This window comes from Oryzias melastigma, linkage group LG9, assembly GCF_002922805.2.
Source record: "Oryzias melastigma strain HK-1 linkage group LG9, ASM292280v2, whole genome shotgun sequence".
Classification (NCBI taxonomy): domain Eukaryota; kingdom Metazoa; phylum Chordata; class Actinopteri; order Beloniformes; family Adrianichthyidae; genus Oryzias; species Oryzias melastigma.
The window spans coordinates 19,387,055-19,414,631 of record NC_050520.1 but is presented as its reverse complement, the minus strand read 5'-3'; the positions used below and the strand labels follow the sequence as shown (position 1 = coordinate 19,414,631).

The 27,577-nt window shown below is 38.6% G+C and overlaps 4 protein-coding genes across 4 annotated transcripts; 2 read left to right on the top strand and 2 right to left on the bottom strand.

Moving 5' to 3' along the window:
- Positions 1 to 955: 955 nt before the first annotated feature.
- Positions 956 to 8,720, top strand: dnajb5 (DnaJ heat shock protein family (Hsp40) member B5). The gene is made up of 4 exons (XM_024276255.2): positions 956 to 1,427; positions 1,987 to 2,241; positions 2,311 to 2,972; positions 6,983 to 8,720. Exons 2-4 carry the CDS (start codon positions 2,031 to 2,033, stop codon positions 7,214 to 7,216), a joined length of 1,107 nt encoding a protein of 368 aa, XP_024132023.1. The 5' UTR covers positions 956 to 1,427; positions 1,987 to 2,030; the 3' UTR covers positions 7,217 to 8,720.
- Positions 8,721 to 9,510: 790 nt separating this feature from the next.
- akr1a1a (aldo-keto reductase family 1, member A1a (aldehyde reductase)) lies at positions 9,511 to 13,018 on the top strand. Its single transcript, XM_024275184.2, has 9 exons — positions 9,511 to 9,696; positions 10,290 to 10,403; positions 10,476 to 10,595; positions 10,884 to 11,035; positions 11,107 to 11,302; positions 11,377 to 11,426; positions 11,495 to 11,644; positions 11,728 to 11,887; positions 12,214 to 13,018. Exons 2-9 carry the CDS (start codon positions 10,323 to 10,325, stop codon positions 12,277 to 12,279), a joined length of 975 nt encoding a protein of 324 aa, XP_024130952.1. The 5' UTR covers positions 9,511 to 9,696; positions 10,290 to 10,322; the 3' UTR covers positions 12,280 to 13,018.
- LOC112148242 (valosin containing protein) lies at positions 12,634 to 20,106 on the bottom strand. Its single transcript, XM_024275182.2, has 17 exons — positions 19,935 to 20,106; positions 17,893 to 18,004; positions 17,622 to 17,794; positions 17,400 to 17,542; positions 17,180 to 17,310; positions 16,976 to 17,107; positions 16,737 to 16,839; positions 16,458 to 16,591; positions 16,186 to 16,321; positions 15,251 to 15,363; positions 14,878 to 15,042; positions 14,652 to 14,774; positions 14,355 to 14,567; positions 13,959 to 14,267; positions 13,650 to 13,805; positions 13,422 to 13,576; positions 12,634 to 13,219 (listed from the first exon to the last, which is right to left on the bottom strand). The coding sequence occupies exons 1-17, from the start codon at positions 19,949 to 19,951 to the stop codon at positions 13,114 to 13,116; spliced, it is 2,421 nt and encodes an 806-aa protein (XP_024130950.1). The 5' UTR covers positions 19,952 to 20,106; the 3' UTR covers positions 12,634 to 13,113.
- A 326-nt stretch (positions 20,107 to 20,432) lies between these two features.
- fancg (FA complementation group G) lies at positions 20,433 to 25,761 on the bottom strand. The gene is made up of 14 exons (XM_024275185.2): positions 25,578 to 25,761; positions 25,191 to 25,263; positions 24,945 to 25,070; positions 24,692 to 24,864; positions 24,427 to 24,574; positions 24,031 to 24,161; positions 23,795 to 23,941; positions 23,406 to 23,566; positions 23,256 to 23,328; positions 22,860 to 23,176; positions 22,737 to 22,777; positions 22,479 to 22,652; positions 21,911 to 22,025; positions 20,433 to 20,852 (listed from the first exon to the last, which is right to left on the bottom strand). Exons 1-14 carry the CDS (start codon positions 25,644 to 25,646, stop codon positions 20,759 to 20,761), a joined length of 1,842 nt encoding a protein of 613 aa, XP_024130953.1. The 5' UTR covers positions 25,647 to 25,761; the 3' UTR covers positions 20,433 to 20,758.
- Positions 25,762 to 27,577: the final 1,816 nt, after the last annotated feature.

Genomic DNA, 27,577 nt, shown 5'->3' with positions numbered 1-27,577 from the left:
TTTTGAATTGCTACAGTAGTTTGGTTAAATGTTAGATCCTTAAATTTAGTTCTGTATTTGTTTACTTACAGTATTTATATTTTTTGAGTTTCTCGCTGGGTTTCTGTGACACACCATCACATGATTTTATTTTTCTGAATTTTTCTTATTGCTTGTGTCCTTATTATAGTTGTAAACAAATTAAATTAAACCAAATTGTATCAGCAACCACTAAGCATGATATAAATCTATATTTCTTTATGATTTTAACAATTATATTTAACAGTTTTCAAACCTTTGTAGAAGGCATACATGTGCATCATTTCCTAAACAAATACAATAATTGCTCAGTTCAAATAACATGTTAAGATCCATTATTGCAAAAAAAAAAAATGAAGATTTAGAGGTTTTCTTAGTAGTATCAAACTAAAGTGGCGGAGCTAACCCCCAATTTTTGAGTCAATATTAGTATCTTTATTCATAAAGATTGCTTTAATCATCAATACAAGCTTTTTCAAACATTAGTAACGACACCTGAACTAAAAAAAAATATATGGTAATTTGCCACCCTTAAAAATTCTTCTGGCCCCCCCTCTTGCCCACATATAAAATGTTCTAGTTCCGGCCCTGCTCCAGCAGGTTTTCATACTCATATAAAAAGCATCAGAAAGGTATAAATTACTTAGATTAATAACAAATTTCTCTTAGAGCATTATTAGAAATCATTTTAATTAAATATGTTTAGATAGTGCCACAAATTCCAGACATTTTTTTTATAATTTGGGTAATGAGGAAGGATAAGAGTTGTGAATAAGGAATAAGGAAATGTGTATCTTGTCTTTGTGATATTGTTTTTAAATTAAAGACAAAGCTGCTTCATATTTTTAAAAAGTTGCAATCCAGGTAAATGTTCTGATTCCTGAGTTGTGGTTCCACCTGGTCTGTAAAGATGGAAATGAAAGTGGGGGTGTGAGGAGTCATCATATGACTCAGGAGCCTTCACACCAACTCATCAGGCACGACTCTATTCACGACCAGAACTGAACTTTTCAAGTCAGATCACTTAAATAACTTAATCGTTTTAAATAAAACTAAATATCTGCCTCGGAGTCTTCACTTCATCTCGACTGTCGGAGTGTTTCATGTCCTTGTAGGGGTTTTTGTGCAAACTGAAGGCATTTTCCTGTCTTTCCTCCATCCGCAGCACTGATTCGGGCTCCGTGCTGTCAGTGTGAGTCCGCGGCTCCACTGAAACGTCAGGCGGGCTTCGGCGTTTGGTCACCGGTTATTTCCGCGCGGATCCTCCCGGCGTCCTGACGTCAGTTTATAAGAAGCCAGCAGAGCCGGGGCGGCAGACAGCAGGGCTGAAGAGAAGAAAGAAAGACAGAAAAAAAAGAAAAAAAAGCCGGACCATGCTGGAGTGATCGTCGATCATCGTCGCTTTACTGGTAGGATTCTGTTGATTTGGTTGCCATCTTCGGTATTGGTGACAAAAACCTTTACATTCATCTCAGTTTGGGGTTTAGATTCGTCTTAATATGTCCGATCTGGAAGGATTTTCGATCATCTCGTTGAGGTGGGCGCACACATTTCTCCCTCCTGGGGTTTTCGTGGTCCAACAGTAGAGGAGTGTTGGGAGGCACCGCAGTGCCTCAGCCAGCAAATGGGCTTTCTTCTTCTGCCTGTCAGCTTGTGTTTCCTCTCCAGCCGGTTAAACACAGCGGAGGTGGAGGCAGACCTCCAGGATCACCTGCAGTCAGAGCAGCTTATTTCTGTTCTGCAAGAATCAGAAAATACTGTGCTGCACAAGCGTCTCCATGGAGGATGTTCAGTAAATAATCCTTCCAGGCAAAGTTGAGAAGTCCTCTGATCAAGCAGATGGAGGGGATTCCTCTGCTCTGCCACTGCAGCCCCATAGCAACAGTTAGCAAATCAGCTTTCCAACATTAGGCTGAAAACACCAAAAAAAGAGCATTCCACACTGACTGAAAGTCTTGTTTCTTCTAGTGACCACAGCCACAGAAGAGGCTCCAATCCCAAGATTTTGAAGTATGGGGAAGGACTACTACAAGACTTTGGGGATTCCCAAGGGCTCAAATGAAGAGGAGATCAAAAAGGCGTACCGCCGCATGGCGCTCCGCTTCCACCCTGACAAGAACACAGATGCCAACGCCGAGGAAAAGTTCAAGGAGATTGCAGAGGCCTATGAGGTACTCAGCGACCCAAAGAAGAGGGTGGTCTACGACCAGCTGGGAGAGGAAGGTGAGTCCAAGTCCAGCTTTGTAAGTTCTTGATTGTGTGATTTGGTCTAATCTTTCTTCCCCATCAAAGGGTTGAAGACAGGTGGCAGCAGTTCATCAGGTGCTCCCGGCAGCTCAACATACCACTACACTTTCCATGGAGACCCTCACGCAACTTTTGCCTCCTTCTTTGGCGGCTCCAACCCCTTTGACATGTTTTTTGGCTCCAACCGAAGCCACAGTCGCTCCAATGGTTTCCCCTTTCACGCAGACCATAGCAACGACCCAGAGCAAGACACGGAAATGGACGAGGATGAATCTTTCACTCACTTCGGGAGACAGTTTGGATTTCCAGGCGGGATGAACAATGGCTTTCCGGGAGAAGCCCGCAGGAGAAGAGGGGCTCCATCAGAGCGGCATGGGAACAACAGGAAGCATCAAGACCCTCCAGTGGTCCATGAGTTGAAGGTTTCTCTGGAGGAGATCTTCCACGGCTGCACCAAGCGCATGAAGATCACACGCCGCAGGCTGAACCCAGATGGAAGGAGCATGAGAACAGAGGACAAGATCCTCAACATCGTCATCAAGAAGGGCTGGAAAGAGGGGACGAAGATCACTTTTCCAAAGGAGGGGGATGAGACTCCTGAGAACATTCCTGCCGATATAGCCTTCGTTCTGAAAGATAAAGGCCACACTCACTTCAGAAGAGATGGTTCCAACATCATCTACAACTGCAAGATAAGTCTGAAAGAGGTGAGACGGTCTTTCTTAAACTTACACTTTTTTCTTTCATGGCCATAAGATGTAGAAATAGAATGAAATCTTACCTTAGTAAGTGTAACATTTATAAATACATAAATTTAAAGGGGGAAAATATGCATTTGAAAGACAAGACCTGTTTTTTTTCTTCTAAAACATGCTAAATATCAAAAAACATTTATACCAAAATTTTACTTAGCAGATTTACAAATGCCACCCAATACACAAGGACCTAGAATAACTTTCACAACAGGAAAACTGTAGTTTGAGCATAAAGGTGATTGATATCAAACAGTATGGTTTCTGGAGTTATAGATGTGTGCATAGATGAAGTTATTGCTGCATGGCAGGATCAGTGGAGGCAGTGACGCTGGCACTGCAGTGCGAGCGAGGCAACAGGAATTTGGTGCGACTGTGTGACAGACTTCAACGCATCACCCCTCACTTGTTCTGTGGTGCCGAATGAAATCACACACGAAAAATATCAACCAAGCCTGAAAACGTCAAGGCCCCACACAGGCATAAACACGAATGCAAGTGCACACATCCACCCCTTCAAACATATTTGCAAACGGTCCCAACTGAAGATGGATTGTTGTGCAACAGTGGTGATAATCCAGGCAACTATTATAGTTACATCAGGACATTTAATTAGCCGCTTCCAGACCATAAGGCCAACGGGTGCATCGCAGTAATAATGTTTCCAAAAGCGTTGACACTTGCTATTAACAAGCAGGTTCCTCCATGATACATTAGACATTTATATAATTGGGATTAACACTAATTGAGTGTGACTGAGAACTTTAGATTTAATTTGATTTTTCAATTTCATCTAAATTAATTTAGATTCTTTAAAAAAAACAGTATTTTAAGAGTTTTTTTTCCTTGAAAATAAAGTGTTTTGATCTGAAAAACGTGGAATTTGTATGATTAAAATTGTTATTTCTTATAATAAAACTGTATTTTATTCCAGAACAAAACTATTTTTGAAAGAACATTAATTCGTTGGATTTAATGCCCCAATATTGCATTTTTATTAATAAATAACACACAAAAAAGAGTATTTTCAATTATATGTATATATTTTTTTAGCTTAATGTTTCCTAAATATAGCAGAAAGACCATTGGAGCATTAGAGGCTGCAGAACGCTGAGCTTGCTGAGTCACATGGATGAGAAAATGCTTTTTTTATGTGATTAGACAGTGATTACATTTGCATATCGGGCCTCCTACACCTAAAACCCCCATTCCTTTATCAACACAGCCAGAGAGGAGACTTAGCTCCTGTGCAGTAAAAGATGAGATAGGGAGAGGACAGATTCGGCTGAGGTGAGGGGGTGGGGGGTCAGGGGTATATATGAGAAGTGGGTCAGATGATTCAGTTTCCAAAGCAAATACAAGCTCGTGTTGCACTATTCCTTTTTTCCTCTGCTTTCTATGAAAATCAAATGCTAAGTGCTGCATGTTATAAAAAAAAAAAACTAACATTGCTCTTCATTATCCCGACATATAATGCATCTTCACCACTGGGATCATTTTCTCTCTTGAGCTATTTAGTCTAAAATCTGGAGATAAAAGTAGGAGGTCAGATCCAGTTGATATTTTGGAGATATAATTATTTTTGACATATTGAACGTATTGGATGCTCTGCTAGCGTTTCTTTTCTGCACAAACACTGCCCCCATTCTCACAAGATGCCAAGCTTGACATTTTTTAGGGTCTTATTGGATACAGCCTTGATTGTATCCAGTAACTGGATTCCATATCTCAGTCAACAGGAAATTTCTCTGAAGAACCAGGGAAGCCAGTATGATTTGATACCAGAACACCAAGTGCAAATTCTCTAGAACCTCAAAATGCAGCTTTCAGTTCAGCTCCAAAGTCCACATCCAGACACATGTGGATGCTAATTGTAGCTGCTGGGCTCTAAAAGAGAAATGCTGATCTTTTTACAGCTCTACATCTGCAAACAGACACTTCCAGGTTAAATCACCAATAAAGATGCAAAAGCTGCATGTTCAGCAGCTATTGTGCTATAATTTTATGATAGTGCACTTTGTAGATTGAGAATAAAACATGTAGGTATGTACATAAAATTACAATTAAGATACAGACTGTGCTGTTCTGATGAGAAATCTCACAAGAGTAGCTAACGTTTGTTGGCTTGTTGGCCAGCCTTTGAGGTATTGTAGTCTGAGCTGAGGCTTTCGCCATCAATGGATCGTCTGATCAGCTGGCAGTGTGTGTGAAGCACCATGGCAACCTGTGACTGTGCTAAAGCTTCACACTACTCAATGAAAGTGATTGCAACAAGAAGATGAGCCTCTACTGTAGTGTCTGTCGCAATTAAGTCTCACACTAATGAATGTAGTATGTAAGTGGCTACTGTCGTCTTTGTCAAATAAGTCCCACCAGCAGCAGTAATAGAACATTTCTCACATAACAGCATATTATGTCAGAGACAAAGGTAGAGGCAGAGGCACTATTACTTTATCAATAAAATCGCAGTAACGCAAGATGCACTCATGAAAGAGTACTGATGGGAAAAAATTCGGTTGAACGTTTAAAGTAGGAAAAGTCCAATTATATAAAAAATATTCTTCAGTATTTTTCCATTCAAGGTAATAGTAGAGTAATAGAATCCTGGATTAAATAGTCTGTTGCAAATTAGTGATATACAGAGTGAAATGGTTAATCTAGTTAGACTACTGTGCTCATTTGTAAGTTAGTAATTCGTTTAGTTACTGAAAAGTATACTGGTATAGTAAAACTACAATAGTTTGATTCACTGGTTGAGTCTTGTTTTTGGTTCTTAGATATAAGAAAAAACCCCTTAATACTCCACCTTATACCTATGAGTAATACAAATGTAAAAATCTTACATTTTTAAAGAAAAATAATGTATTTCTTGTTAAAACACTTTGTACTTTTTCATTAATTTTCACTCCTAAAGTGCTTGACTCAACTGTTTTAAACTGTGAATTATAAGTGATAAATAATAGATTTTTTTTTCTTTCAATTTCATGGTTTTCATTCCTTAATTTCATCTGCCTCATAAAGGAGGAACAGTTTGTTCGTGAGTTCGCTTAATGACTGAGCTGTGGGTGTAATTACTTGCTTCAATCTATGAAAACATGAGTTCTCTGAGTCGTTTGACGGTTGGACTAGAATCCTGGGACATTGTGATAAGGAGTTAAAGTTTTGTGTATATGTGTGTGTGTGTGTGGGGGGGGGGGTGCACCCATGAGTGCGTGGATCTGACAAGCCCTCCAAGTATTTACAAGCTCAGCCAATTCCTGCCTCAACTCATTAGCCCCAGTTATGAGACTGTTGCTAATATTAGTCTCCTCTGCAATGCCCACACATAGACACACACACACATACACACCACTTTGTACATCTAGAATCAAACCTAAATCTAGTGTCAAACCAGCAGCATGAAAATCGTGTTTCTAACCCCCATTAAAGGACTACATGTCCCAGCAATCATCTAAAGAGGTCCTAACAAGGTAACAAAAACAAACTAGTGTGACTGTTATTCTTAGTGAGAGATTCCATTGACTTCTATTCCATTCATCTGTGAACCCTAACCACTACCACAATGCAATCTATATTTATACTTGTACTAACTAGAAGTTGAAAAAAACTCTACTACAAACTCTACTTGTCTAAAACATTATACATTTCTCAGAAATAGCTGTTAAGATTGACCAATTCAAGAACATACAAATGCAGCAGTACAGTCCTTAAGGATGTCTTGTTAGATCTGGGTTCTCATATTGATACAAAAGCAGGAAATACACTCAAACTTTTTAGACCTCATGGTCCCTAACATACAAAAAACGCAGAAAGAACAGCAAAGCTTGTCTTATGATAACATGGCATGAGGGGTGATAAACTCCAGTTTTAACTCATGGAAAACATGATGTCACAGGGATATTAATGGGTTTGGCATTTCTTGTGCTGGAAGGATGTTAACCCTCTGTGTGTTTTTCCCCGTCTAGGCTTTATGTGGCTGCACCGTTAGTATTCCCACGCTGGAAAACCGGGTCATCTCGCTCCCCTGTCATGACATCATCAAGCCGGGAATGGTGAAGCGGCTCAGAGGTGAAGGGCTTCCTTTTCCTAAGAACCCGTCGCAGCGCGGTGACCTCATCGTGGAGTTCTCCGTTCGTTTTCCCGATCGGATTCCGCCGCAGTCCCGGGAGATTATCAGACAGCATCTCCCCTCGTCCTAGAGGATGGATGCTCCTCTTTATCTTCATCGCCACACGCGGCAAACTAGATCCAGAAAAACTACCTGTGACAGTTCTTGATCTTCTGTTCCTTTTTAGTAGTTAGGTAGTCGCCCTCCCCTTTTCCTGTGTCAATGCATGCTGCGTTACACGGATGCCCGGGACGTCTCACCAGGAGTTGGAAAAGTTTTGGTTCATGCTCCTACAGAAGGATGTGAGCGCTGAAGCTGAGGATCTGCTGTCCTTTTTTCTTAGCAGCTTTATATGGATTTATTATTGGTTTTATAAGCTGTCCAAGTCTTCAACCCTTGTCTTTTTTTGATATGATGATGTTAGGAATTTTTCAAATAAAAAAGGACTTTTTCCGAGATATTCCCAGAAATTTTAGAATAAGAGTTTTTTCATTGTATCTTGATTGTGTAAGCAGTTGTATTATGTTCAGTGCACACCAATACTGGACACGTGCTTTTCTCATACTCTAGTTAAATTCAGTTCTGTGCATAATCTTCTTTTTTTGGTATGATCCTTCTCCCTCAAAGTATGTTAACACAGGGAATTCCACAACACACGTAAAGCCCCAGTGCATTATGGTTTATATTGATGTATATGAGTTCCATGGAGACGACAATCATATACTGTAAGAGCAGTGTGAGCTCAGAGTTTATAATCTACATGTTATATGGGTGCTTTCTCTTCTGAGCTGCTGGCTGCTCTGAACTGAATAGCCTTGCTCATTGTCTAAGCGGCAAAGGTGCCTTAGCCCAGCGCCACACCGACCTTATATGTGACAAAAACTCAGAGCTAGGTGATGTTATGTATAAAAACAGCCATGTTTGAGTGTAAGACACAATGCTGTGTGAGACATTGAGGAAAATTGAGCTATCAAATCATGTAAAGTTATTAAAGTACTGTAAGCAGAGAAGAAAGAGACTGGGGGATTGGTCTGTTTATTGGTGTAAAGTGCCATCCTGATTGGATTTCCTGGAGGACCAGAATCATGGCTTCATTTTTTGACCTTAAAAGGCCTAGATTGCTCTGCAAAATTCAGCCATTCTCCTCTCTCTTGTGGCATTTGAAGGCCATGTCTCGGTGCTAATGTGAGCATAGCCAAAAATAAACCATAAATCTGCTGGTTTTGTCGGATTGTTGTGGTGTGACGACTCCATCTGGCCTCTGTAAGAACTGTACTTTAAACTTTGTTACATGATCAGTTGGTAGAAATGCTCATTCAGAGTTATTTTTAACTTTCCAGAGGCTGTTCTGGGTCTGCAGGGGTCCTGATGTGTTCAACTCATGATTGATCAGTACATTTTTTTAGATTCAGAGTTGACTGGAAGGAATCGAACGACTGGTCTGATCGTGTGACTGTCCTGCCTCCTAAAGCCTCTGAAGACAATGAAGAGTGGCTGCAACCAATAAAAGCAGCTGCTGAAAGACTGTGCTGATGTACATTCAAATCCTATTTATTAACTTTTCAGAATGGAATAAATAAACTAAAATGTGTCAAGTTGGTGTCATTTTCTTTTATCCTGCACAAACTTTTTGAAGTTGCCTTAGACTTTTAACACAGTTTCTAGTTTTTTAAAAGCAGCAATCCATTAACTCATAAGATACGTTTGTGATCAAATCTTGTTTAACTTAGTTTCGAGCAAATGGTAAAAAGTTAACATTTATGCAAAAAAGTTACAGTGAAATAAAGTGTTTTTTCTAGTTAGTAACTGGTGTCCACCAGAGTAACCAGTTTTTTTTTGTTTTTTTTACTTTGATGTCTCTTTAGGGGCTCCGTAGGTGTGCACCAGATAGTAACAAAAAAACAATATTTTTTCTCTATAAATTGAAGAAAAAAAATCAAGTTACCAACTGGTGCTCTCCAGATAGTCACCAGAATTATTTATTTATTTATTCATTAATTTCATTTATTTTATTTTATTTTATTTTACTTCAGTGTCCCTTTAGGGGCTCTGTAGATGCACAGCAGATAGTAACTAAAAAATTAAAAATTTCCTCTAAAAATGTAAGAAAAAAAAATCTGGTGAACAATTTGTGCTCAACAGATAGTAACCAGAATTTGTATTTATTTATTTATTTTAATTCAATGTCCCTTTAGGGGCTCTGTAGATGTGCACCAGTTAGTAACTAAAAAAATTTAAATTCTCTTAAAATTGAAGAATAAAAAAATTCTGATAGTAACTGGTGCACACCAGTTAATAAGCACATTTTTTTCTTCAATTTTTGAAAAAAAAAAACATTTTTTTACTTAAATGTTTGTATTTTTACTTCAGTGTCCCTTTAGCTCTGTAGCAAAAAAGTCAAAATATTGTTTCTTTTATCTTGGAGGGACTCTGGTGTCGATGTTTAACTGTGAGCACAGTGGAGTTTGGACACTTCCCATCACTGTTGGTTACGGATAAATAAAGACAGACTTTGTCCTCACGCTGCCAAAACCCAGATGGACTCAAACCTCACTGTATAAGTGACTGAAGGTAAGAACAAAAAATGAGATTTGATGGGATTTAGTCAGATCATTTGCCTTTGACATGCATTTGGATCTGAAGGGAATCGATCTGCTGTAAGAGACTGAAATCCTAGCCGTGTTTTACTGATCAAAGTGTGAGCAAACAGATAGAACTGCATGCATGAAGGATGCTTAAAGTCTGCAGCAATAAACTGTGACTAATGGCAATATCAGCCATTTCTGGCTGTGCGGAAGGTTTCCTTCAAAGTTTAAAAATCCGTTGAGCTGTTTGACTGAGAGAGAAAAAAAGAAGTAGGTCAACTGAAATTTGGCCCGCTGTCTTTAAGTTGGATAACGAATGCATTCTCAATTTTTCTATATATACGGGATTCACAGACACCCAGTTGTGGAGATATTCTCATGGGGATGTAGAGTTCATTTCATTGCTTTTACACAGCCTAACCTTCATTCTGATCTGCTTTACATTTCTTGTCCTGAACTTCAGAAATGACTTAGAGAACTCATACATTCAAATGTCCTCATAGAAGAGGCAGTGTGTCAGTAATAATCACTTGCAGAGTGTTAGTACTGATAGGTCACTAACACATTCCACTGTTTCAGTCTCTCCATTGACAGGTCCTCGGAGCTATAAATATGAGCACCTTTGTGACTCTGTCATCAGGGCAGAGGATGCCGATGATTGGACTCGGCACGTGGAAGAGTTCTGCAGGACAGGTAGGGCTATAAATACACAGATCCTGTCAGCGAAACTCAACCTTGAATCCTATAGCATCCATGCATTTTCAGGTGAAACAGGCTGTAGTGGCAGCTTTGGAATGTGGGTACAGGCACATCGACTGTGCTGCGGTCTATGGCAACGAGCAGGAGATTGGAGAGGCTCTGGCTCTGTGTGTTGGTCCGGGAAAGGTAAGACACTTTGGGGTGCAAAGAAGCTGGACCTTAAGCCAATTTTTAAAAGTTTTGATTATTGCATCGACAAATTAGTCAATCAAATCTTGGTTGTGAAGCATTTCATTTCATAGAAAAAAAATCTAAATTTTATTCAAAACAAGGACTCATGTTAAGCTGAAAAAGTGATCACAATGGTCAGAACCAAAGTATACCAGCCCTCTAGGTCAGTTTCCAATATCTTTATGTACTTCAATGTATTCAATTTAAAGCAAAGAATTCAGACACATGTCCTTTACACACTAGACACTGAGGCGTGATGAGCTTTTTGTGACTTCCAAACTGTGGAACACCAAGCACAATCCAGAAGATGTGGAGGACGCCTGCAGGACCAGTTTGGCCCACCTGGGTCTGTCCTACCTGGACCTTTACCTCATGCACTGGCCCATGGCTTTTCAGTGAGTGGCATTTAGGAGAACATCCCCTCCAAAACAAATGCATGTATGAAAACAGTTTGATGATGTTTCAGGAGAGGGAAAGAGCTGATGCCTCGAAGAGACGATGGAACCATCTGCTACTCTGACATGCACTACAGGGACACTTGGAAAGCCATGGAGGACCTGGTGGAGAAGGGTCTTGTGAAGGCTATAGGATTGTCCAACTTCAATGCCAGGCAGATGGATGAAATCATGCGCGTGGCAAAACACAAACCTGTGGTGAACCAGGTGGAACTATTTCTTTAAAATTTATAACTCATTCCAGAAAGAGAACCTAAGAATTTAACTATTTTATAATACAGGTAGAATGTCATCCTTATCTGTCTCAAGCAGATCTTCTATCACACTGCCAGTAAGCAACAAAAAATTTGACTGAAACTCTTCATGTCTTTTTATAATATTGCACATTCCTGTTTTCAGGTCTTTGGCAGTTTGTGTGACGGCCTACAGTCCTCTGGGGAGTGGAGACAGACCCTGGGCATCTCCAGATGAACCCCGTTTGCTGGAGGATCCTAAGTTGGTGGGAATCGCTCAACGATACCAGAAATCACCTGCTCAGGTGATACTCAGGTACGAACTAACCCAACATTTTTTTTTTTTACAACTCATGTGCAGATAGATCCAACTGAAAACCAAATCATCCCACACTACAGGTGGCACACTCAGAGGGGTATGGCATGTATCCCCAAAAGCGTTACGCCCTCCAGAATCCAGCAGAACCTGAACGTGTTCGATTTCAAGTTGTCGCAAGAGGACATGAAGCTGATCGATTCTTTCACCTGCAACAGGCGCTTCATCGTTCCAACAGTAGTGGTGAGAAAACTGGATTTAATAACTTATGAGCTCTCCAAATTCTTATCACTTGATGTAATTAATGCAATCAATGAATTAACAAAGGCTCTACTTGGAAATATACAAAATATGGAGACATTGTTGGTTCAGATCAAGAAGTTATTGGAAAAACTTAAAAAAAAAAAAAATCCTACATTTTTATTAAAATCATGCATAAGCAATATAAAAAAACAAAATAAATGTAAACAGAAGAGCATTGCACCCTTTTTTAGTGAGGTCATTTTTTCCTTCTAATTTTACTGTAATTTATAGCTTATTTTATCAATATATTTCTGACTCTTCCACAGAGGGATGGCAAGACAGTGTGGAGAGATGCAGAACATCCTCATTTCCCTTTCCACGATCCCTACTGAGTCTACGCTGAAGACAAATCAACTTGTTGGGAATAAATACAAATCAGATTGTTGTTCTCTCTGAAATGACTTGTAAAAGACACCTTAAGAGTGACACTCTGTGGTGAATGACAGAACTGCTTTTTAATCAACGTAATACATTTTCATCGTTTCCTTTAACAACATTAAAACACCAAAGTGTGAACTTCAAAAATAAGAACTTTTGTAGATATAGACAAATATATTTGTCATTAGCTGGATTGTATAAAGTCTGCATCCAAAGATCCAGGTTTAAATAGTAATGAGAAGGGGTTTAGATTAACTTAAATACTATAAGGAATATTGGTCCTTAAGGAGGAATTACAAAAACAAATATTTCAATTTCTTCAGATTTTATTTTCAACAACATAACCTTGACAAATCTGTAATACATTATATGCTACTGTTTATTTTAAAAAAGAAAAAAGGAGAAATATCAGCAATATGTTTTTTTTTTGTCTTTCCAAGTCTCGCACATATTCCAATCAGCATAGCCGTTTGTGTTGTGAAATACAGATAATGAGGCCACTCGAAAAAAAAACAAACAAAAAAAAAACCTCAGTTACCCACCCACCCCAACGGGAGGAAACTCTTTGAACCTGTCACTCACCTTTTATTTTCCAAAATCCCCAACTCAAAACAAAGTCAGGGTAAGCCAATAAGCTACATGCTTTCTCCAAATGGGGGAAAAAGAAAACAAAAAAATAGAAAGAAAAAAAAACACATGAAAGAAGCACAAAGTCCTAAAAATGTGGAATCTGGTGAGAATTTGTACAGGTGTGATCCCAGTACTGGCCACCGTGGGGCAGTGTGCCTTTATCCATACAGATCATCATCGTTATCTTCATTGAACACAGGACCAGTTCCTGTTCCGCCTGTGCCATGGGTTGGACCACTTCCTCCAGCAGTACTGGAGGGAAACCTGAACGGCAAAAAAAAAAAATTAACACCTTAAATTTTAAATATTATAAACTGATAGAACAACCCTTCTGAAGCCACGGTTGTAATTGGATGCCTCCCAAAACAAAACGCTACTTTTTTTAGCCTTAGTTGCCGTTAGCTACTTCAACATCGTCCACATTTGAACAACTTTTATAAAACATGCCAATTTTCCAGCTACAGACCTGAAGCTTCCAAATCCACGGCTCTGCTGCAGAGTCTGAGCAAACATCTCGTATTTGCGGATATCATTGTCACTGACAGAACGGCGAGCGAATCTCATCGCTTCTTCAAAGTGGTCTTTCCTGATTTCTGGAACAGGATCGTCCTCTTCAACTTCCTGTGAAAGGACGACAAAAAACATTAGGTCCAGATGTTCATTCACATGAGAACAGCATTTGAGCGGTCCTGACCATAGCGGACGGGTTGGTCTGCCTTTCCCTCTCTCGGCGGATCTCACTCTCGATGCTCTCTCTGATGGCCAGTTTGCACGCCCGCTGGCAGATCTCCGTAAGATCAGCTCCAGAGAAGCCGTTGGTCATCTTAGCCAGGAAGTCCAAGTCCACATCCTAAATTATTTTTAAAACAACAGTTAAAAATAGAGAAAAACATTTGTGAAATCATGGCAAGGGTGTTTCTACTTTAGATTTTACAAATGCTGGACCTATAGAAAAAAAAAATCAACAGAGAAGATGATTGTGGAAAGCAGCTCCAAGCATCACCTTGCTGATGGGGCTCTTGCGGAGGTTGGCCTTCAGGATGCTGATCCTGCTCTTCTCATCGGGCAGGGGGATATAGATGAGCTGATCGAGGCGGCCAGGTCTCAGGATGGCAGGGTCAATGATGTCTGGTCTGTTTGTGGCTCCGATGATGAAGACATTCTTCTTGCTCGACATTCCATCCATCTCAGTCAAGATCTGGTTGATCACACGGTCAGCAGCTCCGCCGCCATCACCTACATTGCCACCACGAGCCTTAGCTATGGAGTCGAGCTCATCAAAGAAGAGAACACAGGGGGCGGCCTGGCGAGCCTGGAGACACGAGACAAAAATTAAAACAGGTTCTTGTTAGTTTTGCAACTTTCTGTATGAAATATAACAAATAAAAAACACTCTTGCCTTATCAAAGATCTCCCTGACGTTGGCCTCAGACTCTCCAAACCACATGGTGAGCAGCTCGGGTCCTTTGATGGAGATGAAGTTTGCCTGGCACTCGTTGGCGATTGCTTTGGCCAACAGAGTCTTACCACAACCAGGGGGACCATAGAAAAGCACACCTTTGGAAGGGGTCATGCCAAACTTCAGGAACTTGTCTGGATGCTCCACTGGGTACTGCATTAAGAGAAACAGGACACACCATCACCACAGAACCAGACATTTCAAATATAGCCATTTCATATATGCTGTTACACATACCTGCACCAACTCCTGCAGCTCTCTCTTAACATCTTCCAGACCTCCAATATCATCCCAGGTGATGTTGGGAACTTCAACAACCGTCTCCCTCAGTGCTGATGGGTTACTCTGGCTCAGAGCCCACTACAAGACAGCACCGATCGGGTTAGCATTGATCCAGCCCACTGCAAGCTGTGCGTGCTAATGTACTACTATCTGATTTCAAACGATTCCATTACAGGTTTACCTTGAAGTCATCCATGGTAACAGCAAGTGAGTTCATGACTTCAGCATCAATGGTCTCATCCTCCAGGTCAATCAGGTCCATCTTCTTTCTAATGGCCTGGAGAGCAGCCTCAGAGCAGAGAGCAGCCAGATCTGCTCCTACATGACCATGGGTCTCATTGGCAACCTACAATCCACACAAGACTACTTCAATATAGCAACCAAAGATACCTCACAGAATAATAATAAAAAAACTCTTCAAAATAAACCAATTAGATTTCAACTTGTATAATAAAAATCAGAACAAACATTGATAAGGTAAATCAGAAGCCTAAGTGAGGTGCAATTCTATTGTACTTTGGACTATAATAAAAAGGAATTTAGAAAGCACAAACCTGTTCCAAGTCCACATCATCAGCCAGTTTCATGTTCTTGGTGTGAATCTGCAGAATCTCCAATCTGCCAGTTGCATCGGGGATGCCAATATCCACTTCTCTGTCAAAACGGCCTGCAGTGGAAAGATTTGAAAACAAGTTTGGCTCAATGAAACTGAAAAAGCTTACCAGATATAAACAAGGCAATTCTATACTTAAAAGAAAATGCTTTAAAAATTTGTAAGAAGATTAACTAAGAACATTTTTAATTATTTCATTATATTTGTTAATTTTATTCCTCCAGGTAAAACATTCACCCCATGCTCATTTTAAAAATAGGAATTATATCCTTTGTTAAACATAATGTGAAAAGGAAAAGTAATTTAATTGATAATTGTTCAATTTAAAGCAAACTGAGAAGTATTTTTGTAAAATGAAATCAATCGTATTTTGGCAGTATAAGACTATGGTCACATATTCAAAGATACCACCATGCAGCAACCCAAATGCAAGTTTTTCAGCTAATTTAGCAAGTGGCCCCATGGTGACATTTGTAATCTGGAGGTGGCAGTTGCATTTTAACATACTGTGTGTTGGCTAGGGAGATTTCTAAAAAAAAGTTTAAAATTTGAACAGTGGCCGCATAGTTTTTCTTTAAAAGTTGACATTGGTCGGTGGCCGACCAAGAACATTTACAAGTTGTGACAGGCAGGGAGGATGACATTAACCTTAAAATACAGATGCAACAAAACAAATGAGCCAAAGATTTTATGAAAAAAAAAAAATTGTTTAATGTATACGTGAACTAAAAAAAACATTTAGGAATAAAGCGCAACTTTAAATTCTTTGGTTGAAAGTACGTCGGAAAAGTCTTTCCCGTACAGGAGCGTTTTAAGTCGACACTAAATTAGTAAAGGCTTCAGGGAGAATTAAAGGGCTTTCCAAAGACGGTTTACCAAATCTCCTGAGAGCCGGATCGATGCTGTTGGGTCTGTTGGTGGCAGCCATGACAATCACATGAGCTCGCTGTTTCAGACCATCCATAAGAGTCAGCAGCTGTGACACAATGCGCCTCTCCACCTCGCCATGAGTCTGAAAAAGCAAAGTGTAATTATTAAAATGGATCTATTTTCTTTTGTCTTGATTAATCTCAAGTACACAGAGTATAACATTACAAAGACACAAATACACAAAAAAAAAAATCTTGTGCGTTCAATGATTTACTCACCTTCTCTCTCTTTGGAGCAATTGCATCAAGCTCATCAATAAAAATGATGGCAGGAGCATTTTTCTCAGCTTCTTCAAAGGCCTTTCTCAGGTTACTCTCACTCTCTCCAGCCAACTTAGACATGATCTCAGGACCTGAAACAAAGAGGAAAATATAATTGAACATAACAATTCTGATAAATACAAGCACAGCCAAACAGAACACTGATGTTCAGAATCCTTCTACTCATCCTAGTAAAAGAAAAAAAAAATGTACATCCAAACTGAAATATGTCCATACCATTGATAAGAAAGAAGAAGGCTCCAGTTTCATTGGCCACTGCCCTGGCAATTAAAGTTTTTCCAGTTCCAGGGGGTCCATAAAGAAGGATTCCACGAGGGGGCTAAAAAAAATAAATAAAAACTTGGGGTAAGAACTTAATTTGTAAAGTGTACTATCACATTTATGGGGAATAAACCATAAATTACTTCACAATATTTTCCTTTCAGATTAACTTTTAGACATAAAAGATCCCTCACCTTGACTCCAATGGCCTTAAACAGTGCCGGGTGTCTGAGAGGCAGCTCCACCATCTCTTTGATCTGAGCCAACTGCTTCCTTACTCCTCCAATGTCATCATAGCCCACTTCGTTCAGAGACTCTTCCTCATCCTGAATGTAAATAAATCGTTTGTCTTCCTTCTTTTGGATACCCCCCTCCCAGGACCAACAAGTGAAACTCACCTCCCTCCGGATTGGCTCACCCTCACAATGAATGACGGTGTCAGGAGCAACAATACAGTAGGGGGAAGGATCTGTCTCAACCACCTTAAACTCCACAGCACGCATGCCTCCTCTGACCAGGAAGATGTCACCTTAATAAGTGAAATAACAGTAACAATGTGCTTAACTGTAAAATAGACTGGCATCAGTCTTTAATCTGACAATGGATCTCAGTGCTCACCTTTGCGGATCGGCCTGTAAGCCTCCAAGAAGTATGGCTTCAGGTAGACCTCAAACAGGTTCCCAGTAATTCCCTCTACTGTGTCATCAATTGGAAGGACATGGATCCTTTTCCCATATTTGACATCAGGACATGGCTGAATGCTGAGGGTGACATTTAAAAAAAACATGTTACACACTATTGGGTGCAGAATAAAATATGAGAATCTAGCAGTCTTCTCACCTGATGACATCACCGAGACGAACCCTCAGGTTGTTGCGCACCACCCTGTTCATGCGAACCTTTTCATCTGAACAGGTGTCATCGGAGAGAACGATGCACACAGTCTCTCGTCTCTTCTTTCCCTTCATCAGCACTGTGTCTCCACGGAAGAGCTGCAGCTCATCCATTTTGGCCTTGATTGAAAAATTGTGGCATCAATCATCTCAACAGATAAGAGGGTTTTTTTTTATTTTGTTGCTACAACAGAGAATACACTCTTTTTAACATTTACCTGAGACAGAGAGACTACACTGTTGTCCTCATTGATGGACTCATCAACAATCAGTCTGTTGGGCCTGCTCTTTTGTTTCAGGATTGCTGTTGATAAATCATCATTTTTGGGGCTGTGTTGAAGAAAAAAAAAGAACATGTTAATAAACATTTAATTTGTCTCAAACAAAGTCCAATGCATTTTTGAGTTATCAAAATCACAATTAAAAAATAAAAGGGAAGGAAAGCCTAAAAGACCTATATATATATATATATATATATATATATATATATATATATATATATATATATAGCATATATTATAACATATGTTTTACATATTTGTTGGACTGATTCGCAAGCCATAAAAATGAAAGAAATTACACTTCAAAAGTACAATCATCAACCACAATTGAAAAAAAAAAACTATTGAAATTTGCAACAATATTTTACAAATCAAACAATATAGCAGCTAGCTTTGCTGTATAAGAACATAATCAATAAACACTGAGGCTTGAAACAAAAAACTGCAGAGCTAGTCGAAATGCCTTAACGCCTATTGATTAGATCTGAAAAAAATAATGCATTTACGTGTGTACTTTACAAAAACAACAGCAGGAGACACCTAGTTAGACAATGCAATAGAAGAATACAATTATAAGAGTTATTTACTTAAGGTAAATAGGTTTAAATATTTAAACCTGTATATTATTTATAAGAAACTCTGGTACCTAAACAAGGATTTCTTTAAGAGAAAAAAAATGCATTTAAAATAGAGTTGACTTAAAATGTAGAAGGGGAAAAAAGGAAAAGGAAAGAAAACCCAAAGACGTAATAAAAAAATAATAATAAAAAAAACGCCTATAATTTTTTGGGTCGTAACTTTTTAAAAGCCTCGTGTGCCATTTTAGATTAATTTGTAATGAGTTTTAAAACGCAGAAAGCACAGAAACGTCATTCTGCCGGCCTAAAATTACTTTATTAGTGTTTAACGAGGCTGTTTTTTTTTTACTCATAAACGAATGTACATTTTCTGCTTTGCCTGTGTCCAGATATGCTAGCGGATCTATTACACAACACTGTACGTGACAGATTTGCGCTGTTCACTAATTTCTTATTATTCCCACCGTACACAAAGAGTAACTATAGATTATAATGAACAGTTACATTGATGTCCCAGCAGACGGGGTTCTAGAAAACTCGTTCGTTGGTCGTTTCTAAGGTTTCTCTTTCAGGTTGCTAATGTTAGCATTGAGCTAACCGGCTGGCTAGCAAGAGAACCCAGATGACACAGCAAAAGAATCTGAAAAAAACTTTGTTAGCCATGTCCTTCATCTAAGGTTTTACAGTACAACAGAGAAAGAAATTATTAAACACCGTTACTACTCATCGATACAAACTAACGTACGGTGAAGTACCAAAGCTTCTGGGCTAACAATGAATATAACTTCGTAAAATGACTTAGATATAGTCTATTAGCCTGTTTAGTTTCACAGAGCGCTGCAGCTGAAGACAGCTCAACGCGAAGGTAACAACACTGTCGACCGGCTTCATTTGTCTACCTACTAGCCCGTGATAAAACCGTTTTCGAGGTGTTGAACACTTTGTAGCATATACTTGTTCCCGTAACTGTTTTTCACAGAGTCTGAAATAGGCCAATAAACATCGGACAGGCCAATTTCGTGGTGTGATGGTGGATGGCTTTGGCCTTGACACTGCTGCTAAGCTAGCGCTAGCACTGAAGCACGACAGGATGACTGCGCTTTGTGAGCCCTCTGTCACACAACTGTCTTACTACATGTATCCAATCATCAAACATCAACGATGTATTGACAACACTATCATTTTCCCTGGTCAACGTAGAATGATTGATAGGCAAATAGAGTTCGAACAAAAGTGCGGAGATTGAAGTATCTGACCCCGTTAGCTCATTTGCTAGCAAACTGTATTAGCATTTAAGCTAACTAGAAATACTAACGTATTCTCAACCAAGATTGGGATTTTAAACAGCTAGCAATTGATATAAAAATAATAATCGGTTGCATCTAAGCTATTAGTACTTACTCTCCTCCCGAGGCCATGGTCGTCCACCTAGTTTGCTTGTAATAAATAAATTCTACCTAAAATTTCGAGACTTCACCGGTTTTCGCTACTTCTCTGAGAAACCACAAGAAAGAGTAGCAGATGACGTGCCGTCTTTACGCTTATAGCATGAGTCGGATGCTTCCGATCCTGTAATTGGCTGAGAATTAACCATCAAAATTCGACAGCCAATCAAAAAAGAGGAGCCCTCCGTCACTAGGAGAACTGTGGCAGTTTAGCCCGTTACGACGGCGGAGGGGAGTTGTGGTTTCATCAACATCTCTCCCATTGGCTCATAACTAAAACTATATCATCCAATAAATATCCACCGCGTTTTTAGTGAAAACTAAAAAAAAAAAAAAAAAAAAATACACTAGTATTTTATTTATTCTTTTTTTCCCCCATGATGAAATAAAACCTGTTTTGTGCCATGCTTTTAAATCCAACTTGATTCACCCCTAAATGTCATATAGAAGACAATTTAGTGGTTAAACATTTTTATTTATATATTTTAAATTATATTTTTCAAGAAATGTATCACTTTTTTAGAGTACAATCCATTTTCCTGTAACACCATGTCATGTATGTACAACTAATCTTTTACTGTCCCACAAATTCAGACCAGAAACTTTCTATACAAAAAACAACCACAGATTATGTTAACAACAAATCCTATAAAACACTGCTTCTTTACTTCAAAAGACAGAAAAAAAAGAATTTCCCACTTTTTATGGGTTATATTGTCTTGTTTAGGGAAATATGCCTTATTTTAGACCTTTTCTGTAGTAGGACATCCTCAAATTTGTCTAAACTGGACCGAGTTTTTGTATTCTGTGTCGTAGTTCTGTTGGATCCAACGAAGGACCAAAGGAAGGTTCTTGTGCATACAAGGGAAGACTCCTAAAACACAACAGGAGTGAAGACAGGAGTTAAAAGTACAATCACCTTGATATATTTTCTGATATTTTTACCTTTGCAGGCCTATCAAAGAATAATCTGTTATCCAGGTTAGTTTTAAATTATGAAAATAGTCTATAAAATGTTCAACTTTAAAAAGTTTTTCAGATCTATTAAACATAAACATGTTATCTGATTTTATCTTAAGATGCTTGGATTGAAATTTAAACAAAGGAGAACATTTTGTTGTTATCTACGGTTGATTGTACTGTATGTACAATGGGGCAAAAAATGTAAATAGTCAACCACAAAATTTGAAAGTTCTCCCACTTAAAAATATGAGAGAGACCTGTAATTTTCATCATAGATTTACTTCAACTATGAGAGACAAAATATTATTATTTTTTTAAATCCAGTTGTCTGACTTTTAAAGAATTTATTTGCAAATCAGGGTGGAAAGTAAATATTTGGTCAATAACAAAAGTTCATCTCAGTACTTTGTTCTATACTTTGTTTGCAATAACAGCATTCAAATGTTTTCTGAATATCTTCACAAGGTTTTCACAAACTATTACTATTTTGGGGGATTAAGTACATTAAGTCTTCCCAGCCTGGTGCAGGTCAACATTTTTATTTCTGCTGTCCTTAGACAGCTCTTTATTCTTGGCCATAGTGGAGTTTGGAGTGTGACTGTTTGAGGTTGTGGACAGGTGTCTTACATGTAGATAACGAGTTCAAACAGGTGTCATTAATACAGGTAACGAGTGGAGGACAGATGATCTTCTTATAGAAGTTACAGGTCTGTGAGAGCCAGAAATCTTGCCTTTTTTTTGTAGTTGACCAAATAATAATTTTCCACCATAATTTACAAATAAATTCTTTAAAAAAATTGACAATGTGATTTTCTGGATTATTTCTTTCATTTTGTCTCTCACAATTAAGGTATACCTATGATGAAAATTACAGGCCTCACATCTTTTTAATTGGGAGAACTGGCACAATTGGTGGTTGATTAAGTACTTTTTTGCCCCACTGTAGGAAGTGAAACGTCACTGCCTTACTCAGTGGAGGACTGAGTGGGAAGGTTCCAGGTCACTTCCCAGCGAGCTGCTGCCTCCCGCTTTCGGTCAAGCCTCCACAGTACTTCACCACACCACAGCCCTGCACCAATACCCTCTGAAACATCGGGAAAAACACACACCATAAGAACACATTCTTGTTTTTTTTCTGATTGTGCTGAAATTGATATACTGTACATGACACATGTTATACATTAAAGAGACAATTGTTTTGATAAACACCTCTCTATAGTAAAAAGGAAGGGATTATTAGGAAATGTCAACCAAAAACTGAAAAGCTCAAATAAGAGTCTTAGCTTACACACTTGTATTCATTGTTGTACCTTTTTTAAATCTTGAATACGGTCGGATCATAAATCAGGTTATTTTTTATGGCATTACTCTCTCATATGTCTATATGAACTTTACTTCACGTATGTGGTCAAACTAATGATCTGGAGCTTAAATATATTTCTTAAAAAAATGAATTAACCAAATTTTACTTTCAATCAAAATTCCTATAAACCTTTGGCCCTCACTCAATACAACATAACGTATTTTCCCCCCAAACCTGGAACAGCCTGTAGGCTTAGCTGGAGGTCCCTGAGAGCCTCCTTTAGGTGGTCCATCTGGCTGAAGCTGATCCCCCGACCAGCTAAAGAAAGCCCCTTAAGTCTTTGAAGGATGTGCAGGTCTGCTGTTTGGCTGAGGTGTCTTCCTGCTTTTGAAACTTCTGTCTGGACATCTGCATAAAGTAAAAAATATGAAAAGCTCTTCCAGCAACAACAATTAAATGTTTAAGAAAATGTTTAAAACATCTGAGAAGTACCTTTTCTTTTAAAGTGCACCTTCACCAGCATGTTGACACACCTAGAAAGGCATAACATTATCTGGAATGCCTTTTTATTCTGAATAATCAAGTCAAAAAGCTGTTTTTATCTCAATCACAGACCTTGTGTAGTGAGTCACAGCTTGTTTCCAGTCCTTCAGCTGAGAGTAGCAATGACCTTGTAGCAGGTATGCAGCTGCAGCCCAGAGGAACACTGCAAGTGTCCCTTCACCCTCCTCTCGCATGCCTTGGGTCAAAGCCTCACTTCCCTCCTCTGGTTCTTCAATAACCAGTTTCTCTGGAAGAAGCTCCAGGGTTGTTTCAATGACTTCTGTGCAAAGGGCCATACTGTCTGCAGGTCGCTGGGCCATGAGCAAGGCAACGGCAGCTTCTAAGTAGAGTTTGGGTAACCTGGGGAGGGTGGAGAACTCGGAATGCACCTGGGGGCACAAAAAGGTTAAAAAATTAACATATTTCAAAAGACTATTTACATAAGTGAGTGTCAGGCATTGTTTTTACTTTTACTCCATGATGATCTTCTGAGTGAAGAGCAGCCAGAAGGTCCAGGTAGTGTTTAACCCCCTCAGGTACTCTGCAGAAAAATCTGCTTAATTGCCATCAAAAAATGTGTTTGGGTTTGTTTTCTTTTCAGAGGAAAGTCTCACTAACCTGATATTGAGAATGCATTTGAGAGCCAGTTTGTGAAGGACACTGAGAGGAGATGGAACTGAGAGCAGGTTTTTCAGTGATTGGCTGGCGAGAAGCAAGAATGGAGAGAGAAGATGGACTCCAGCCGTGGAGGGCTCTGCAGAAGACGGTAATAACAAAGTCTGCAGAACAAAAACAGTTTTGTTTATGATCCGTCAGGCTTATAACCAAGTGTGTATGTGGAGTGGAGCAATATTCATCTTTTGTTTATCTATTTGACATTATATGCACATTATATTGACATACATGTTTATTTTCACCTGCAAGATACTGTATTTATGTTACCCTAACATACCAACTTGCAGCTTTTTCACTTTGTATTTACAGTTGAGTTCCATTGCATTACTAACCAAGTGCAATATATGAAGAGCTTGTATCTCAGCTTGTGCATTTCCAAGCTCGCTATAGATGCGTGAGCTCTGATGAAGCGCATACACACACTGGGCGTCTGTTTCCAAGGCCTTTTTGTAGCACTGCAGTGCCATCTGAGGGCAGTTCTGGAAATAAATACAAACAACATTTGCTGGATAAAAACCTTAAAGGCCTTTTTCTTTTTTTTTTTCAACTGTATTAAAAAAAAGTGTACCATATGGGTGAGGCAGGAGCCTGATAGGAGGTGGGTGTAAGCAACAAGAGCTTTGGGAGCTGGCAGTTTGGAAGCTGCCTGCAAACGAGGCAAAGCTTCCGAGCCCCTACCTTCATTCAGTTTTTCCGCACCTTAAAAGAAACAGAACAGAGGGAAAATATGCTGAAAGAGCCTTTTAGTTTGTTTGCCAAAAGCAATAAAGCATGATTGAATAATAATGATTAGCTTTTAAAAGTGGTGTTTGTTTAATGGGTGGGAAATCATACAAAAAGCTGAAAGGCCATTTTTCAAATTGATGTCCTGTTTGCTGCTTACAAGTTATGAGTAAATAAATCAGTGACCAGTCATATTTACTCAAACAATGTTATCAAGAGAACGATTGTGAAAAATCCTGACCTTGAGCAATGACACTGCAGATCTGCAATAACTCAACAAGTCGCTTTGGATCCATCACTAGTGTGGGAACAATTCTGAACTTTTCCTTTGCGTGTTCTCCAAATTCACCTCCAACTCCACCAATTATAGCCTCAAACAAGGAGGTCTCCTGCAGCATTATAAGAAAAAAAAATAATCAAATCATGTATTTACATAAATGTATGATGTGAAATTAAGATTAAGTCTATCAAGCATGGTGATAAAATCATTAGGCTGCAAGACAAACCTGAAAATCCTCTATAGGCTTTAGCTGGCATGTGGCCAACCATATTGCCCACTGCAAACAGGGGAGAAACAGCAAAAAGCGATGTAAAGCTGTGTTCTTTACTGATTTAACAGCCGTCATCCAAACTATAGGAGCATCCAACTGACAAAGGCTTTCTCCTTTCATTTGTAGAGCTGCAAAATATAAAGTCAAGAGGTGAAAAAGTGAACCATCCCATGTCAGTAGTTATGACATAGTTTGAAAAGGGACTCACTTCTCTCAGCTGCTTGTTTGAGGAGGAGCTCAGCTTCAGTGAACTGAGACTGGGCAATAAAGCAGATACAGGCATTGTACACAACCGAGAGCTCCAGCTGTGCATGATCAGTTTCAGGCGGGACTCCTATAAGAATAGAGAAAAAAATCCCTTATTAATAAGTAGAAACTGAAATTAAGTTGAAATAATCCTTTTGGATATATATGTTTTAACAAGGAAGATTTCCAGTTAATTAAGATGAGGCACCTTGTATTTTTCTCAACAGCTTTTGAAAGTCAGAGGTCAGATGTGGACCCACAGCTTTCTGTCCTTCATGTTTCTGAAAGATTTTCATATAAGTGATACAGAAACAAGAAAAACTACAGCCTGGCTTAGAAGCTAACAGTACCTGTTGTAAATGTATGAAATAGATACAAAGGTCCTGGTATAAAAAAAAAAGTAAACTCAAAACTCTTAACAATGAAGGCGGCTCTTCAGAAAGCCTGATATTAAAGACACAATTTTAAGCAACAAATGTTATTTAGTATGTCTTTACAACTTTTTTAAGGAAATGAACATCATTTATCCTATTCAGAAATGCGAGATAGTTTTATTTATTTATTTTTAGAGAATCGGACTTCTAAAGTACCATACCTTACAAATTTTCACTAAATCGTTGTTTTCTTGTGTCCAGTAGTCAAATAAAGACTGCTGTCGATGCATTTTAATAAAAATTTACATCGTAGTTTTGGAGAAAATTGTTTCGAGTTTCCCTCGTCTCTCAAACTTGTGAGCTAAACCGGAAGTAAACACAAAAAATGACCGAGGAGCGTTTTCTCTGCTGCCCCCTGTAGACAGGTCTATGAACTGCATGTCAAGTCTGCTGACCGTCCAGCAGGAGGCGCTGTGAGCAAGGCAGATGTTTAATTCCTTTTCTAGAAACTTCAGTATTGGACTAACAGCTATAAAATTATTTAGAACCTTTAGGATTCATCTGTGGAAATTACGAATCTAAGAACAATAAAGTAAAATAAAATAAAAACTATTATGCCATTATCAGACTGACATATATAGAAACAGTTAATGAACTGATTCAATGTGTCAGTGTTAGATGTCACTAACAAAATGTTTAAAATATCACTCGATTTGTGACAAACACTGCTGAAATAGTAATATTAACGCACAACAACAAAATAAAAGGAGAAAATGCCGCCCACTTCACTAATTATTTTATAGCTGAGTCATACACTGACATGGCAGCTTTTTTTCTAGGTGTACTCTCCCTTCAAGGTGACTTGCTGTTTCACCCAGTTCAACCATTCCCCTCCCGTCTCGATGTCTTTGTCATCATTCCGTTTCCAAATCAACATCTTTGATTATGAGCTTCATTCTCACAAAAATCGACAAATGCTCTAAATATGCCACAAAAACACAAGAATACTCATTTATAGTCTCATATGATAGTAAAGCACTTTGGTACTCTGAATACTTTTTAAAGTGCTAATACAAATAAAGTTTCATTCACTGATTCATTCATTAAAAAGCTTAATTTTCTTTATTCTAATCCTTCCTTATTCACCAGCTGTCTTTTGTTGCTCCTTCTCAGGCCAGATTGCTAACAGGAAGGCATTATTGTCTTTGTTACTAGTTCAAAGCATCTGAAGTTAGGATATAATAACACATTTATGAGGTTCTTCATTTATTATTTAAAAAAACATAATCAAATTATGCACAATTTTAGTTGAACTATAACATGTAACCAAGCCATTATATAGAAAATCAATCTCTAAGTTTGAAATCCCTTTTATCGTAGGTCAGATTCATTCAGATTTTTTTTTTTTATTTGTTTTTGCTCTTCTTCCCACTATAAGATTTTTGCCATGTGAATGTCTGAATTTCAACCAGTCAAAGCATAAAATGACTTATTTTTTTATCCTAAAGGAAAACAAAGCCAGAAAACATGTTTTGGGGCTGCAGTCAAAATCTTAGGAAATTAGCCCTTCTTTCATAGCCATTGATTCCCTTTTCTTTAAACATTTAAACACATCAGATTTATTCTATTTATATTTATATTTCAATGTTTTCATAAAGTCTCAATTTATCTTTCAACCAGTTTGTTTTCATGTTTCAGACTTAGTTCTTTTGTCAATCCCTGCATGAGCTTATAGAATGACTCTGTGCAGAAATAATAACTTGTGTGGTTATGGGATAACAAAGATGACAGTTTTCTGAATAACAGCTGATTATGTTTGTTCTTCCACATTCATTTCAGAGGGATGGATTTAACACATTCCTCTGGTTTCTGTTAAAGTCTGCAGAGTAAACTCCTTCACTCTGGGTGTGAGGAATCAATAGGTGCTGCACGGGCTCTTCAGAGCAGGGCCTTTTTTTAAAGCAGACATTCTCTTACATCAGCAGGGACAGCTTATTTTTTAATAAACAGACATTTAATGCTTTATAGAATGTTTTTGCAAAGTCCTAGAATGTTTTCAGAATCACAATCGGTGGTTAAATTTACAAGAAACTCCAAAAGATTGCTGAAACATAAAGTAGAAATGTTGCACATAGAAATAGTTAAGAGGCAGATCTTTTTTTGAGTCAGTTTGTGAGTGTGCTGTGAGTGCTAAGAATGGGAGTTGTCAATGGCCCGGCCA